This window comes from Hemiscyllium ocellatum, chromosome 3, assembly GCF_020745735.1.
Source record: "Hemiscyllium ocellatum isolate sHemOce1 chromosome 3, sHemOce1.pat.X.cur, whole genome shotgun sequence".
Classification (NCBI taxonomy): Eukaryota; Metazoa; Chordata; class Chondrichthyes; order Orectolobiformes; family Hemiscylliidae; genus Hemiscyllium; species Hemiscyllium ocellatum.
In genome coordinates, this window is record NC_083403.1 from 50,872,787 (window position 1) to 50,890,620 (window position 17,834).

The 17,834-nt window shown below is 41.3% G+C and overlaps 1 protein-coding gene across 1 annotated transcript in view; it reads right to left on the minus strand.

Moving 5' to 3' along the window:
- LOC132805483 (uncharacterized) overlaps positions 1-17,669 on the minus strand; it is a 43,721-nt gene extending 26,052 nt beyond the window's left edge. The window contains exon 1 of the mRNA XM_060820587.1: positions 17,507-17,669. Coding sequence (XP_060676570.1) covers positions 17,507-17,561 — 55 coding nt within the window. The 5' untranslated portion in view covers positions 17,562-17,669. The remainder of the gene's footprint in view (positions 1-17,506) is intronic.
- Between the last annotated feature and the right edge of the window lie 165 nt (positions 17,670-17,834).

Below are 17,834 nucleotides of genomic sequence, written 5' to 3' on the forward strand. Positions count from 1 at the left end.
GTTGTTCCCGGCTCACACATGGAGACTAAATGTTGGGTGGAGTATGAGAGGCAAGCTAATACTGTACATATGAAACCAAATCCTTTTGGATATGAGAAGGAAAAATAATAAAAAGTGAACATGTCTACAAAGAAGTTTCATTGAGTTTGATCTTGCAATCAGGTGCTGCAAGGTACATAAGGGAATTAGTTTAGGGACTTGATTGTCTCTGACAATAGATGTTCTGCATGTTACTGTTCAGCACAATGTCAGGAAATAACAAAGACCGTGGTGAATAAGTTTTTTGCTGGGGTGCAAGCTGCTCAATAGAAAAGTTATTGTTGCAGCATCAAACCAACCTTTCCTCTGGGTGCTCCAGTTTCCTCCCACAGTCCAAAGATGTGCATGTTAGGTGGATTGGCCATGCTAACTTGCCCACCCCCATAGAGTTCAGGATGTAAAGGCTAGGTGTATTAGTGACAGGAAATGTAGGTGTGGGTGGGACACTCTCAGAGGGTCGGTGTAGACTCAATGGACCAAGTGGCCTGTTTCCACACAGTAGGGGTTCTATGATAATGAAGTAAAGTTTTTTAAAAAGGAAACTATCCAAAGGATTGATCTTGCTTTTATACTCATTAAACCACCTCATGCAGTTCAACAAAACAATATCAGCATACGTCATATTAACCCTCTCTGACATCTCTGAGAATGTATTGTTTATTATTATTTGAAAGGAGTTGAACAAAATATTATCATATATGCAATGCATTTGAGTACAGCGACTTGCTTCTGATACCCCCCTCAGGCATTCAGCTCAGTCTTGGAATCTTACTCATTGAGCCAGCCAACAGTCCTTCAAAACCAAACATCAACTCCACCCTTCCACAGTCACATGATCAGTTTAATTACTATGCATTGTATCTAATTGTATCAATGTACAATTGAGGAACACAGATAGGCACCTTGAACCTGTTCTGCCATTTGATAAAACGTGCGTGATCTGATTGTGGTTTGGACTCCACTTTCTTGCTTCATCCTGATACTCTTTAACTCTTTTGTTAGTCAATGATCTGTCTACCTCTGCCCTAAAAATATTCAATGACCCAGCCTGCACCCATCTCCAGGGAAGAGAGTTCCACAGACTCACAAACCTATGAAAGAAAATAATTTCTCCTCAACTCCATTTTAAGTGGGAGACTCTTATTTTCAAACTGTGTCCCTTAGTTCTTCCACATTTGCCATCAATACTGTCAAGTATCCTCAGGATCTTATAGGTTTTAATAAGATCACTTCTTATTCTTCAAAGCTCCAATGCCCAATGTCTCCTCATGAGATAACTTCCCTGTCACCATCAGAAGGATCAGTTGAGGCAACCTTATCTAAACTGCATCTAATGCAATCAAGTGCATTCTGAAATAAGGAAACAGAAACTCTGACACACTAGTCTGGTTATAGTCTCAGTGAAACTCTATGCAACTGCAGCAAAACATCTCTACTTGTAGGATCAGAGGAGCACAAGTAGGCCATTGGGGCCTTGAGCTTGCTCCAACATTTTAGATCATGACTGATCACTTACATCAGCGCCAAATTCCTATGCTAGCCCCATATCCTTTGATAGCATTAGTACCCAAAACTCTATCAATACCCATCTTTAGGATGCCCAAGATTAAGCTTACATAATCTTCTGGGCTAGAGAATTCTAAAGGTTCTGAGTGGAAAGATCTCTCCTCATCTCAATCCTAAATGGGCCATTCCTTATTCTGAGACTATACTATCTAGTTCTCCACCACAATCAGAAGAAATAATCTTTCAGCATCCTCTCGCTTTAGGAAATTTGTAAGTTATGATGAGACTACTCTTCATTATTTAAGACTCCAGAGAATTCAGAGTAAAAAGTGAGGTCTGCAGATGCTGGAGATCAGAGCTGAAAATGAGGATGAAGGGCTCTGGCCCGAAACGTCGAATTTCTTGTTCCTTGGATGCTGCTTGACCTGCTGTGCTTTAACCAGCAACACATTTTCAGCTCCAGAGAATTCAGGCCCAGTCATGTTGAACTCTCAAAGGACAGTGCCACTATCTGAGCAATCAGTCTGATGATTGTCCACAGCACATGGTCTATGGAAAGAATGTTCTTCCTTAGGTAAGGTGACCAAATCTACAAGCAATACTCTAGGTACATGTCACCAAGTTTTGATATAATTCAGAATCTTTACTCTTATACTGAAGTCTTCTTGTGATATAAACAAGTTTACTTCTATTCCTCTCATTGGCCCTTCCTTCTAGCCACCAACCAGATTCATTCCTCCCATTGACCAACTAGATTGTACCCTCTACCTGTCTTCACCTATCCCCACCTCACCACCCTGCCCCCGCAACCCCCTTTATCTGCAGCTCCCCTTACATCCATCCCCAGTCCTGACAAAGGGTTACACCCGAAACGTTGACTTCACCATCTCCTGATGCTACCTGGCTTGCTGAGTTCTTCCAGCTGCCCAGCATTCTACCTCGGAATCCAGCATCTGCAGTGTTTTTGTCTCCTTCATGAGCAGGCCCACCATCCCCAAAGTGCCTGTTATTGAACTCTGGCACTGCCCAGACTGTTGGAGCTGCCAGATTGATTTGCAATTCCACAGGGTGGGACTCAGTGAGGGGGTGCCATCCAACTCTCTAATACTCAGCCCCTCCCACAGCACATTATGGCTACAGGGGAGGCTTCTTTCCGACCTACTGGCTTTTCGCCCAACCACATATTTTTCTGACCCATTTCTCAGTGCCTAAAATAGTGTTTAAACTTCCTGCACTAATCTCTTAATGGCATAGGATTGCCCAGGCACACTGCATGGGTAAGAAGTGAACATGTTATTGCACGCAACTAACAAAGACTTTCTGAGTTCCAGCCAATTTGTATAAATGGATCTCAACTTGGTGGAGGTCTGTTTCAATACATGATCTACTTTGCGTGATCACACCACGTTCTCAAGGGCAGTTGGGGATAAATAGCAAATGCTGGCTTTTCCAGTGATGTTCAAATCCCATGAAAGAACTATTTAAAAGATCCATTATGTATTATGACAAGGAAATTCAAAATACTCAAGCCTATTACAAGAATATCTGCTCTGATACACCTACACTTTGTCAGCATTCAGTATCCCATGTAAAAAGCAAACACGTTTAAACCTAGTGGTAATTGGAGAACAGATAGACTTGGAGAAATTGTAATTGGAAGCAGGAACTTGCATCTATACAATACCTTTCACATCCTTGGAGCATTTGAAAACACTTCATAGCCCAAAAACTTGCATGTATATAGATGTGCAGGTTAGGTGAATTGGCCATGTTAAATTGTCCATATTGTTCAGGGATGTGTAGGTTAGGTTCATTAGTCAGGGGTAAATATAGGATAATAGGGTAGGGGAAAGTGTTTGGGTGAACTACTCTTCAGAGGGTCGGAGTGGACTTGTTCGGCCAAAGGGCCTGTTTCCATACTGTAGGGATTCTATAATTCTATGTTTCACAATATCCCAAAGCCCTTCGCACCTAATTTTTGAAGTGTAGACATTTTTTGATTTGTGGGAAAGCACGGGAGATAATTTGTACTTAGCAAGGTCTTGCAAATAACAAGAATAGATTGCAATAGAATTAATGACTAGGTCATAGAGTCAAAGAGATATACAGCACAGAAACAGACCTTTCGGTCTAACTCGTCCATGCTGACCAGATATCCTAAATTAATTTAGACAGATTTGCCAGCATTTGGCCCATATCCCTCTAAATTCTTCCAATTCAAACATCCACCCAGATGCCTTTTAAATGTTGTAATTGTACCAGCCTCCACCACTTCTTCTGGCAGCTCAGTCCATACACACACCACCCTCTGTGTGAAAAGGTTGTTCCTCAGATCCCTTTTAAATCTTTCCCCTCTCATTCTTAACCTGTGCCCTCTGGTTTTGGACTCCCCTACCCCAAAGAAAAGGCCTTGCCTATTTATCCTACCCATGCCCCTCATGATTTTATAAACCTCTAAAACGTTGCCCCTCAGCCTCTGACACACCAGGAGAAATAGCCCCAGTGTTTTCAGCCTCTCCCTGTAGCTCAAACCCTTCCTGCTAACAATCTTGCTGAGCTTTTCTGAACTCTTTCAAGTTTCACAACCTCCGTCGTATAGCAGGGAGACCGGGTTACATTAATGACATTGCTGGAGGGATTAACATTACACAGGACACAAAAGAACTTCTCTGCTCCTCTTCTTCTAAAAAATACTTTATATTCAAAGAACACTTAATACCAATACTCTTATAGGAATGAGCATGGTTCATCAGTGAGACACTGAATTATGGCATGTAGAGAAACCAGTTATTGCTACATGGATTGACTAACAAATGACTTCTTATGTAAATTTTCTGCATCCTGCATGATCAGTAAAAGCCTTTTGATGTTTAGAAGACTTACTTTCTTTAATTACTGGTATTACTGTCGGCAGTGGCGCAAAAGTCGATTTTCAAGGTCTCAAAAATTATTTCAAGAAGTGTGGGTCGTCTTATAAAACTTGAACTGCTTGAGTTGTAGGTGGTTGTCATTTTGAGATTTGAAATAATTTAATTCAGCTCAAATAAATAAGACTAAATTGATATAACATGTGTCATGAATTACTCTTCACCATAATCATAATGATTTTAAAAAGCTTCCTGAATTCACGCTGAATCACCTTGGATATGTGATTCCACTGTAGATCAGGGTCTGTACTTCCAATTTCAGAATCTCCCTCCTTAAAAAATAATCAGCTTCCTGTCTATTGATTGAATTGGGATATTCCACAATTTTGAATGATCAAATTACAGTTTGTGCATGAATAGCATCACATGATTTCTTGACATAATCACATAAAACACCAAATGGGACTGAGTATATTTTTCCATTCTTCATGAAAGTTTTTTTTCCGTCAAATATCCACCTATTCAATTCGGCAAGAACACAAACCCCAAATAGGTTGACGAGGCACATATCCAACGGTTGAACTTGGATGTGAGACCTTTGGTAGAACTGCAATCATTAATTACACGGAATCTAAACTGTTCCACAATGTTAAGCTTCTTGCTTTGAGTAAGTCATCAAGATGCCACATATTAACAATCCACGACTTTACTCAATTCTCATTCATCCAATAGTTTTCAGGGACATGCAGAAAAGTTCCTTCAGAGAACGCGATTTACAGCATGGGTTTTACCTGTGAAAATTAGCACTCGCATTGATTTAATTTCCTTGGCTATGCAGGCTGGTACCACCATGAAACTTGCATTCTCATACCCTGTCATTTTCACTAGAACTATTTCCTAACCTTTCTACTCCAGAGTTTAGTTGCTGAGCTTATCAAAACTCCCTGTGTTTCATCCATGCTGCAGAGGTGGCCTATTTGGTCCTGATGGTTTTGCTGCTGTCTGATGATGAATTGTTGGAAACTGGTCATTTTTACCTCAAGATCTCTCAGTTATCTCTTGTAACACAAGTTATTTCTTTACCTTAAAGCAGTTACATGAATCACCTACGGCTGTGAAATTCTTTCTGGACTAACACTTTGAATGATTTGACCCATTAAAGTGCATATGCCACTCATTGCATTCCTCAAGAATTTCCAAGTACTTAATCCAATACATGCAGTTCAGGATGAGGCCAGGGTTCTTGCTTGTGCTTATTATGCATTTGCTATTGAGCATCTTCTTCAGGGAGGATTCCTCCTTTTTCCATTCTTGCACTAGTTTCCAATTTACACTGCATTCCTTTGCTGCAGCAGTTATTTACACAACACAGTTACAGCATTCTTCCCAAATATTACAAGTTTTAGCTTGAAACCAGCATCAGATTTCATTCCATTTGTTCAATTTCTTTGACATTTGTTCCATGTGGGCCTTAAACTCTCTGCTTCTTCATGGCAGCACAGCTCCTGTTGCTTATCTGATTCCATGCACCAGTTTATAGGTTGAGTAAAACATGTATGTGTAATGAGAAATGGGGAGGTCTCATATCTCAATCAACTAATGTGCGATGATGTAAAGTCATCTGGACTGATTTGCAGTATAAAATGATTGATGCAAATACATATTACAGAAAAATAATGATGAACAATATTATCTTGCTATGTTATCAGAATTATATGTGGCCAAACCACATAATCAACAAGTGATAAGATAAGGCTAAGAGATTCCATAATCAGCATATCAGATGTAAGCTCTGTAGTCTTGTTCGATCCAGTTGTGAATAGTTGTAGACAATTGCTGGAGGAGGACACTACACAATATCCCCATCCTCAAATAATGGGGAACCCAGTACAGCAATGCAAAAGAGGAGGCTGAGGCATTTTCAAACGTTTTTTACCAGGAGTGCTGATAAATGATCCATCTCGGCCTTCTCCTGAGTCCCCAGCAATACAAATTCCAGCTACTAGCCAATTTGATTCACTCCATGTGATATAAACAAATGGCTGGAGATACTGAATATTGAAAAGGCTTTAGTACTGAAGACATGCTCTCCAGAACTCACTACACCCCTAGCCAGGTTGTTTCAGGGCAGCAACAACCCTGGCATCTACCTGGTCATGTGGAATATTTCCTAGGTATGTACATTGAAAACAGGACAAATCTAATCTGGCCAATTACTGCACCATCAGTCTACTCTCAATCATTAGTGAAGTGATGGAAGTGTCATCAACAGTGCTACCTGTTGCATCTGCTCAGCAATAACCTGCTCACTGCGCCCAGTTTGGGTTCCGCCAGGGCCACTCGGATCCTGACCTTGTTACAGCCTTGGTTCATACACTGCATTTTGGTACATAAAACAAGGGTAGGGCCTATACAATTAATGGTAGGACCTTGGGTAGTGCTGTAGAACAGAGGGACCTGGAGGTACAGGAACATAATTCTTTGAAGTTTGTGTGGTTAGATAGGGTGGTTAAAAATGTTCAGTTCTTTGAGTATAGGAGTTGAGAAGCCATGTTAAGGTTGTACAGAACATTGGTGCGGCCTCTTCTGGAATACTGCGTCCAGTTCTGATCAGTTATAGGAAGGATATTATTAAGCTGGAGAGGATTCAGAAGAGATTTACCAGGATGTAGCTGGGTATGTAAGGTTTGAGGTGTAAAGAAAGACTGGATAAACTGGGACTTTTATCACATTGGAGTGTAGGAGGTAGAGAGGCTTTATAGGAATTTTTAGAAACTTATAAAATAATAAAGGATATAGGTAGAGTTAATGGTCATTGTCTTTTTGCTAGTTTGGGGCAAAGCAAAACTAGGGGGCACATTTTTAAGGCAAGACGAGAGAGATTTAGGAAAGACATGAGGGGCATTTTGTTCATGTGATTTGTGAGTGGAATAAACTTCCTGAGGAAGTGGTGGATGTGGATACAATTACAATGCTTGGAAGACATTTGGATAAGCACATGAAGAAGAGGGATATGGGCAAGGAACAGGCAGGTAGGACTAGTTTAGTTTGGGATTATGTTCGGCATGGACTGATTTGACTGAAGAGTTGAATTCTGTGTTGTACAACTCAATGGACAAAGCAGGTGAATTGCAGAGGTGAGGTGAGAGTGACAGCCCTTGACATCAATGCTATGTTTGACGAGGTGTGACTTTAAGGAGCTCTAAGAAAACTGGAGTCCACGGAATCATGGGCAAAATTGTTGACTGTGTGGAGTATTATAGGCACAATTGGAAACGGTTGTGTTTGTTGGAGGCCAGTCATCTCAGTAGGAATTCAAGATAGATAATCTTAAAACACACCTCTGGGTTAGGTGGGACTTGAACCCAGATTTCTGGCTTAGAGGCAGAGACATTATATCTGCATCAAAGAGGCCTATGTTCCTCAGAGTAGTGTCCTAGGTCCGACCATCTTTGCCTTCTTCATCAATGACCTTTCCTTCCATCATAAGGTGGAATGTTTGCTGATGACTGCACAATGTTCAACTTCTCAAAGCCTGTCCACTACCTACAGGGCACAAGTCAGGAATGTAATGGAATGGTCCCCACTTGCCTGGATGAGTGCAGCTCCAACAACACATAAGGAGATTGACACTATCCAGACAAAGCAGTAGATGCATGAGGGCACCACCATCTGCATGTCCTGACTTTGAAAGACATTAGGGAGGCATTGGGCTAGTGGTATTATTGCTAGACTATTGAGCCAGAGACCCAGGTAATATTCTGAAGACCCTGTTCCATATCCCACACAGCAATTGATGAAATTTGAATTTGAAAAAAAGTGGAGTCTGATGATGACCATGAATCTATCGCTGATTGTTAGAAAAGCCCATCTAATTCTTGAGGGAAGGAAACTGCCTTTCTTTCCAGGTCTGGCCTACATATGACTCCAGATTCACAGCAATGTGCTTGACTCTTAATTAATTGCCTTCTGGGCTATTAAGGATGGGCAATACATGCTGGTCAGCGATGCCCACAACCCATGAATGAATAAATAAAATCGCTATTCCTCTCACACCTCTCTAAAAACCCTGGAACTTCCTCTCTAATGGCAATCTGGGCCTATCTACACCAATAAGCCTGCAATGGCTCTAGATAGCAGCTCACCACCACCTTCTCAACGTCAACTGGGGATAAGCAGTAAATGCTGATCCAGCCTGTGACACCCACAACCTGTGAATGAATAAAAAAGATTGCCATGTATATATTTTCTGCATTGTGAATGAGGCTGAGAAAGTACAAAAACTCATTGCTTCTCCTTATGCCTCTGCCAATGTTTCCATTCTCCAGTTGATAGCAGTTATGGAGAATGATCTCCCAACAAGACTGAGATCAAAATCTTTGTGGAACAGACTGCTGATTTACTCCCCTCTGTAGCACTGCTAGTTGTTGCAATCAGCAACCCTGCATTGCTATTTAAAATGTGCTTATGGACATCATTTTTAGTCACTATGAGCTGGTTCTACAACATTTTTGAAGTGTTTGATCTCAAAGTATGTTTTGTTGCTTTACAACTTCTTTGTTACTCAGATTTTACTTGAATTCCATTCATTGCTTCAATGTTGACTTTTGTTTCTTCTGATAAACCTGTTTGACATCATTCTATAATGTTAACTTCAATTCTAATCATAAGGGCTGGCCAACCAAGGACTGTAGACTGATGATGAGTTATCATTCCATTCTCATGAGCAAGTAAGTAAACATTAATAAATTGAATTGAATTGAATTGATTTGAACGTATTGTTACATGTACTGCGGCACAGTGAAAAGCTTTGTCTTGCAAGCGATACAGGCATATCACAGAGTTAAGTAGCATAGATGAGTAAATAACAAAAACAAAAACACACATACAATTGAATATTAAGAGTTTGTAAGTCCATTCAGTATTCTAACAACAGTAGGGTAGAAACTGTTTTGAAACCGGCTGGTGCCTGTGTTCAGGCTTCAGTACCTTCTCCCCAATGGTAGAGGTTGTAGAAAATCATTGCCAGGGTGGGATGGATCTTTGAGAATGCTAGCAGCTTTTCCTTGACAGTGGGCCTGGTAGATGGATTCTACAGATGGGAGGTTGGCCTTTGTGATTGTCCAGGCTGAGTTCACTACTCTCTGTAACCATCTCCAATCTTGAATGGTACAGTTGCCATACCAGGTCGTGATACATTCAGACAGAATGCTCTCAATTGCACACCTATAAACGTTGGCAAGGGTTTTCGCCATCATGCCAAATTTTCTCAGCTGCCTGAGGCAGAAGAAACATTGCTGGACCTTTGTAACCAGTGCATCCACGTGAAGAGTCCAAGAAGCTTGTTGTAGATGACCACTCCCAGGAGCTTGACACTCTCCACTTGTTCCACCTCTGTGCTGTCAATATGAGGGGTATGAATAACATCCGCTGAAAGTCAACAATGAGTTCCTTGGTTTTGCCGGCATTGAGAGCTAGGTTGTTCTCAGTGCACCATTTTTCCAGGTCTGCCACATCCAGTCTGTAATCTGTTTCATCGCCATTTGAGATTCAATCGACTATTGTGGTGTCATCAGCAAACTTGTAAATGGCATTAGTCTGATATTTGGCGACGTAGTCTTGGGTGTACAGTGAGTACAGTAGGGGCTGAGTATGCACCTCTGGGGGGCTCCAATGTTGATTGCTAGTGAGGATGAAATATTGTCCCCAGCCTTCACTGACTGTGGCCTGTGGGTCAGGAAACTGAGGATCCAGTTGCAGAGAGTGTGGCTTAGTCCAGGATCACTAAGTTTAGTAATCAAACTTGACGGAATAATAGTGTTGAAAGCTGAACTGTAGTCAATGAGTAGAATTCTTACGTAGCTGTTATTGGTGTCAAGATGTTCTAGGGAGGAGTGAAGGGCAAGTGATATGGCATCTGACGTGGATCTGTTGGTCCATTGACAAATTGGAGTGGGTCAAGAATTGATTGACAACTTGCACTTACATAGCAATTTTCATGAACTCAGGTCATTCTAAGGTGCTCTATGCTTAATTAATTACTTATGATGTGTAGGTGATGCAAATTTTCACTGATACCATTTATGTCATTACTGTCAGTAGCTACTAGATAAAATGATGCTACAGTAAATGTGTCAAATATAGAATAATTATGGTTAAAGCATTAAAGATCTTTATTTGCCGTTAGAGCTGCAGAAACAGCATTATAGTTAGAGTAACCCAAAAACAATTTGGTTTGAAAAGGAAAATGCAAAAATAATTTGAAATAAATTCCATTATTCCAGAACTTTGTTTTAGTATTTTTGACATGCCCAATCATGTTTGTTCAATCGCAGCAGAAACAAAATTGCTTTTAAGAATAAATTTGATTTTCAGAATAAATATAATGCAGAGATAAATATTGAGGAGAGAAATAGAGCAAAGATCTGTTGACCTGTGTCATGTTCTCAGGTTGTTGCATGTACCTTTATATAAAATATGTAGCCATTGGTGCTCTATTGTCAGTGAAAAGACTAACTGTTTATATTCTAATCAGTGACCCAGAATTTAACACACATCTTGCTATTAAAAATATTTGGCATACATGTAAACATGTTGCTCTTCATACTTCAGTTCTCTACTGGTATGACTGACATTAGTTTAAAGTTGAAGCCAGATAGCAATTTGGAATATGTAAATAAATTCTCCAGCAATAGAACAGGTTAAAATACTTTCAGTCCCAAAGTTATCTGACCAACTAGCAGTTAAATATTAACCATATCAGCCTGCTTTAACTAAACAACAATTAGTACCCTGTATTTGTGGTTTTAATGCGCACAGATAGGCAAGAACAAAAACTAACAAATTGTTATAAGATTAGTCCAAAAAAATTAAGTAATGCTGTGTCAAATTTAATATTAAAAATGATTCTGTTAGCATTGAATAAAGATAAATAGTTAACTGCTACATGAATAAAAAACAAAAATAGCAAAGGTAACAACTGCATAGGCACTGTGTCAGGATGCCTGAATGTATAATCTTGTCAACAGTGAAAGCTTCCGGGGCATAGCTATCCTGTGGAATATGTTTTGAGTCACAGAATCACAGAATTGTTACAGTGCAACAGAAGGCCCATCATGTCTCCACTGACTCTCTGAATGAACATCATGACTTGACGCCATTCTCCTGCCCTTTCCCAGTAACCCTGCACATTGTTTTCAATCAATTAATCAACTCTAGCCTTTGTGAATGAGTCATTCCAGTTCAGAATCTTTGAGACAGGACTGCACAGGACTGAATTGTGCTGACTCCTGGGCAGAGGGAATGAAGCTGAAAATGTGTTGCTGGAAAAGTGCAGCAGGTCTGACAGCATCCAAGGAGCAGGAGAATCGACGTTTCGGGCTCATGCGCTTTCTCAGCAACACATTTTCAGCTCTGACCTCCAGCATCTGCAGTCCTCACTTTCTCCCAGAGGGAATGGAGGTAAGGATCTGGCAAAGTAGCAATGAGGCTTCCTGGTGCTGTCCCACTATCGGGAACATTTCCCAACATTTTAGAATTGATTAATCTCTGCAGTGAGAAAGGAGGCAATTCGGCCCATTGACTCTGCGTCAACCCACTGAATAACATCCTTTCCAGACCCATCCGCCTATTCCTGTAACCCTGCATTTCCCATGGCTAACCCACCGAGCCTGCACATCCCTGGACACTATGAGGAAATTTAGCATGGCCAATCCACCTAACCTGTACACATTTGGACTGTGGGAGGAAACTGGAGCACCTGGAGGAAGCCCACACAGTCATAGGGAGAATGTGCAAACTCTGCACAGACACTTGCCCAAGGATGGAATCAAACCCAGGTCCCTGGTGCTGTGAGACAGCAGTGCTAACCACTGCTGACTGGGCTGCCTACAGCCCAGAGGACTCAACATTGAGTTCTCTCATTTCAAATAACCTCCCTTCCAATCACCTGACTCCCTCCCCAGCCCCTCCCCCTACCTTCCATTCCTCTCATTAACCCTTCCTTCTACCTACCAACTGGATTCATTCCTCCCATCGATCAGTCAGGTCATACTCTCTACCTGTGTTCATTAATCCACACGTCACCACCCTAACCCCTATCATCTTTATCTGAAGCTCCTCTTACACCCATCCCCAGTCATGAAGAAGGGTTACACCCAAAATGTTGACTTCTCCACCTCCTGATGCTGCCTGCCTTGCTGTGTTCTTTCAGCCTCCTGCTTGTCTACTTTGGATTCCAGCATCTGCAGTTTTTTTGTCTCCAACCCATTACGCAGCAGACTGACTAAGTGCCGATGAGAGTTTATTTCATTTGCCTGTGGACTGTGGGCATCACTAGCTAGGCCAGTATTCATTGACAATGCTGAATTGCCCATGAGGAAGTGGCGAAGAACTAGCTTCTTAAGCCTTTACAGTCCATGTATTTTAGGTACACCCACAGTGCTGTTAGAAAGGAAGTTCTAGGATTTTGACCCACTGACAATGAAGGAACGGTAATATTGCCACAAGTCAGGATAATGCGAGACTTGGAGGGGATTTTGCAGGTGGTGATGCACTTTCTGCCTTTACCCATCTAACTGGCTGTGGTCATGGTCAGGAGTTTGGAAAGTGCTTTCAAAAGAGCTTCAGTGAGTGTTTACCTGCTTTCTCTTGATTCCCATTTACTCTAATTTTGTTAGGACTTCTTTATGCCACACTTGGTCTAATGCTGTCTTGATGTCAAGTATAGTCACTCTTCCCCTCTAACGTTCAGCTCTTTTGTCCATGTTTAAATCAAGGCTACAATGGGGTCAGGAGCTGAGTGGCCCTAACAGAACCCAAACCGAGCGTCAGTGAGCAGGTTATAGCTGATCACGTGCTGTCTGATAGCATTGCTGACAATTCCTTCCATCTGGTGATCGAGAATAGACTGATGGAGCAGTAAAAGGTCAGGTTGGATATCAGTGGTTCCGTTTTAGGTGATACTGTACCAGTAATGCGATTGAAAGGAGCAGTATTATTAGGATGAGCATGCGTGAACCAGACTAGACGAATGACTGAGCCAAAACATTGAAACATAGAATAAATGAGCAGAAGCAGGCCATTCCTTTTGACCTGGGAGCTAACTTCACCATTCAATACGATCATAACTGATCATTCAGTTCAATACCCTGAAATGGATAAATAGGCCTCTGGGAAGGACTTTAACTCAATGAGGTTGAAGTTAAGATTATAGATATAAATTATAGAAATGTGAAGATAAGGAAAATAACAGATTTGAACATTGGTTATCTTACAAGAGTGTAATAAGGATGCTTTTTTAAAAAAAAAACCTGGTGCATAATAGCTGAGAAAAAAATCAGGCAGGAGCCATGTAAGAGTATACTAAATGCCTAATGTAGAAATGTATAGACCATCAGAAACAGAAAGTGTGATAAAACAAAATTGGAGGATAAACCATGGCGTCACTTCTGCCCCCACCGACCGTGCAGCCTCCGCGATCGCCGCCCAGACAACCGCCTCCACGATCGCCAGGAAGACCATCGCCAACTCTTGCAAGAATAAACGTGGTGGCACGGTGGCACAGTGGTTAGCACTGCTACCTCACAGTGCCAGAGACCCGAGTTCAATTCCCGCATCAGGCAAATATCTGTGCGGAGTTTGCACATTCTCCCCTTGTCTGCATGGGTTTCCTCTGCGTGCTCTGGTGTCCTCCCACAGTCGAAAGATTTGCAGGTTAGGTGAATTGGCCATGCTAAATTGCCCATAGAGTTAGGTGCATTAGTCAAAGGGAAATGGGTCTGGGTGGGTTGCTTTTCGGAGAGCCGCTGTGGAAGGGCCTGTTTCCACACTATAAGTAATCTAATATCTCAACATCATGAGATCCGATGGCAGAGTGGGGAGACTTGTTCAAAATAAGTCCTGAATACACCAGTGATGCCAAATCACAAATACAGACGAAAGATCTAGTAATATCTGAGCATGTAAAATCTATACAAGGGGAGGGACATTGGAAAAATAATGGCAGTAATGATAAAAGATAGATCTACAACAGTACAAAGAAGGAATTTCAATAAGGATGAACAGGCGTTGGATTCACTTTGGGTGAATTAAGGAACTACGAAACATAGAAATTGTTCACAGGAATTGCAGACAGGTTTTTTAACCATATGCTATCATGGGAGAATGAATAAACATAAACACATAATTAAAAATGAGATGATAACAGCAGGGGAGTTTTAATCTTTACAAACAGTTGAAAATCAGAGATGTAAAGGCAACATCTTTCTAATATGTATCAGGATAGATTTCTGTAACGCTACTCAAAACTCAGCGATCAGCAGCACAGACTGCACTATAGCCATTTGTTGCACTTACACTTCTACATAGTCAGGAGAAAGCCCATTTGGAGAGCAACATTTAAAAATAAAATCCTCTGGACACTGCAATTCTGAAATAGACATTGAAAATGATAGGAAAGATGTTGTTAAACTTGAAAGGGCAGAGAAAAGATTGACAAGGATGTTGCCAGGGTTGGAGGGTTTGAGCTGTAGGCTGGGGCTATTTTCCCTGGAGTGTCAGAGGTTGAGGGTTGACTTTATGGAGGTTTATAAAATCATGAGAGGCATGGATAAGGTAAATAGTCAAGGTCTTTTTCCCAGAGTAGGGGAGTCCAAAATTAGAGGGCAGAGATTTAAGGTGAGAGGGAAAAGATATAAAAGGGGCCTTGGGGACCTGCCGAGGTGGTGAGTGTATGGAATGACCTGCCAAAGGAAGTGGAGGAGGCTGGTACAATTACAACATTTAAAAGGCAGCAATTACAACAGTTAAAAGGGTAAATGAATAGGGAGGATTTAGAGGGATATGGCTAAAATGCTGGAAAATGGGAATAGATTAATTTAGGATATTTGGTAGGCATGGATAAGTTGGAGCAGAGATTCTGTTTCCATGCTGTATATCTCTATGGCCCTAATGCTGGAAATACTGAGCAGACCTGGCGGTATCTATCATGAGAGAGAAAGGCAGCTAAGGTTTCTCTCTCTACTGATGCTGATAAGCTTTCTGTGTAGTTCCAGCATGCTCGGTTTTTGTTTCAGACAGCAAAGTTTCATGTTTAATTGCTCGTGGGCAGTTACTAGAAATTGCTGTCCAATTTATTGTTTACTAATGGCTAGCACAAATAGTTTCACTGTGGTTTCCACTGTTTAAAATCCAGGCCAATACACTTTAGAAATGACAAAGGAACAAATCATCTTCGGTCTAGTGTGAATACCAAGCCAGAATTAGTCAACAATCAGACAGTAATGACATGTCATCTGAACAGTGTCCACAATATGATCAAATATTCACTTGAAAATTGAGAGAAAGGATGAAAAAAAGGTTCTAAACTCATTCATTGCAGGTAAACTTACAAAGAGTGAGAGGCAGTCAAACAATTTGGTGCAGAACAGTATCTAACCCTAACAGACAAACCACCGGTTTGCTTCAGTTACCTATGCCTGATATAATCAAATATATGAGCAGAATCAGGCTGTTTGATCCATTGATACTGCTCCACCAATCAAGCATGGCTTATACGTTTTTCAACCCCATTCCCCTACTTTCTCAATATAACCCTTAATCCCCTTCCCAATCAAGAATCTCTGTCTTAAATACAGTCAATGACTTGGCATCCACAGCCCTTTGCGACAATGAGTTCCCCAGATTAGCTACCATCTGGTTGAAGAAATTCTGCCTCATCTCTGTTCTAAAGGGCCATCCTTTCACTCTGAGGCTGAGCGCTTGGCTCCTAGTCTGTACTGCTAGTGGAAACATCTTCTTCATATCCACTCCATCCAGGCCTCTCAGTATTCTGTAATTTTCAATGTGATCACCTCCTCAACCTTCTAAACTCCATCAAGTACAGACCTAGATTCCTCAACTGTATTACATATGACAAACCCTTTATCCCCAGGATCAGTCGGGTAAACATTTTCTGGAACCCCTTCCAGGCCAACACATCCTTCTTCGTATGGGGCCCAAGTCTGCTTATGATACAGTGTCAAATTAAAAGAAAAGGCTAACACAAATGGAAGTAATAGTACAAATGCATTTTAAAGAAAAGGGAATCTGGAAAAATATTACAAGACTATGATGTAAAATTTTAATAAATATATTATGCAAGTACAGTTTTTGGGAATCTGGGCTCATGTGAGATTGTAATTATTGTTAAATGTTTAAAGTTATATTAAACTTAACATTTCTTGGTTTCCTGCAATTTACACTTTCCGCCTGGCATTTCATCTCTCACTTTCCAAAAACTAAGCACTCTCAAAACTTTGTTGCCTACATCCTAACTGGCACAGGGTCTAGCCCAAGGCATCAGTCCAGTGCTCACTGATTAACACAAAACCCAGCAAAAACTTCTATTCAAAACTTCCCTTGATTGTTTTCAAATCTGTCCAGAGTCTGACCCCTCCTTTTCTCTGGAACCTACTCCTGCCACAGAAAACGCTCTGGACCTTAATTCTAGCTTCTTCTGCATCCTTGATTTTAAACAGCCACTGTGCTTTCAGCTGTTTAGTTCCTGAACTGTGAAATTCTCATATGTGGCACCCTATCCTTTTAAAACAATCCTTAAAGCCTCTTCTTTGACAAAACATTTGGTCAGCAATCCTTACGGAGCCAAATATCTAATATTGACCGACAATGTGCTTCGGAACTGCCTTGCTTTACTTTGTTGAAGACTGAAGAGAAATGAAGACTGTTGCTGACTTGCATTCCCAGTTAATAATTGGAGGAAAAGTAAGTACTTTGGCTGAACCTCACTGGTTGTTAGTCTTTGGACCAAGGCTGCGTTACAAGAAATCTTACCCAAAGATGTGCTAATAATTTGACACAAAATATTAACAGCAGAAAAGGATAACCGTTTTCCTGCGTTTCTCCTCGCTAGGATAGTTAAGTGCAAAGGTCAGCACTGTATCATTATTCCAATACAGGACACCTTCAAGCATTATCCTTTGTGTTGCGTAGCAACTATAAACTTCTGTTAAAGCCCATCCCGGTTTCCAAATGTGTTGTATTCATACGGTAAACATTAAAACCGACACGGACAGAAGGAAACATTTCAGTCTCACCTGTAACTTCGGAAAGACTCAGAAAGATCACCAAGGGAAGCGCTGTCAGGGGCATTTTAATGCCAGTGCAGGAACGTCGCTGGTCATCGACAGGACTCGCTTCTTCTCGCTGCTGTAGGGGATGGTCTCAGAGAGGAGCCGAGCTGATCGCCACCGAGCGGAGGTCTGCGGAAAGCAAAGGTTGCCAAATCCAGAGGCGTGGTGTAAACAGAAATATTTAAATAAACTCGCGCTCCTTGGCACTCAGGGGGCGGGTGTGTCTCCCTGACTGCACGATGCTGAGTTAATCATGTTGATAGAGCTGGTTACTGCAGCAAGGGTGACGTTA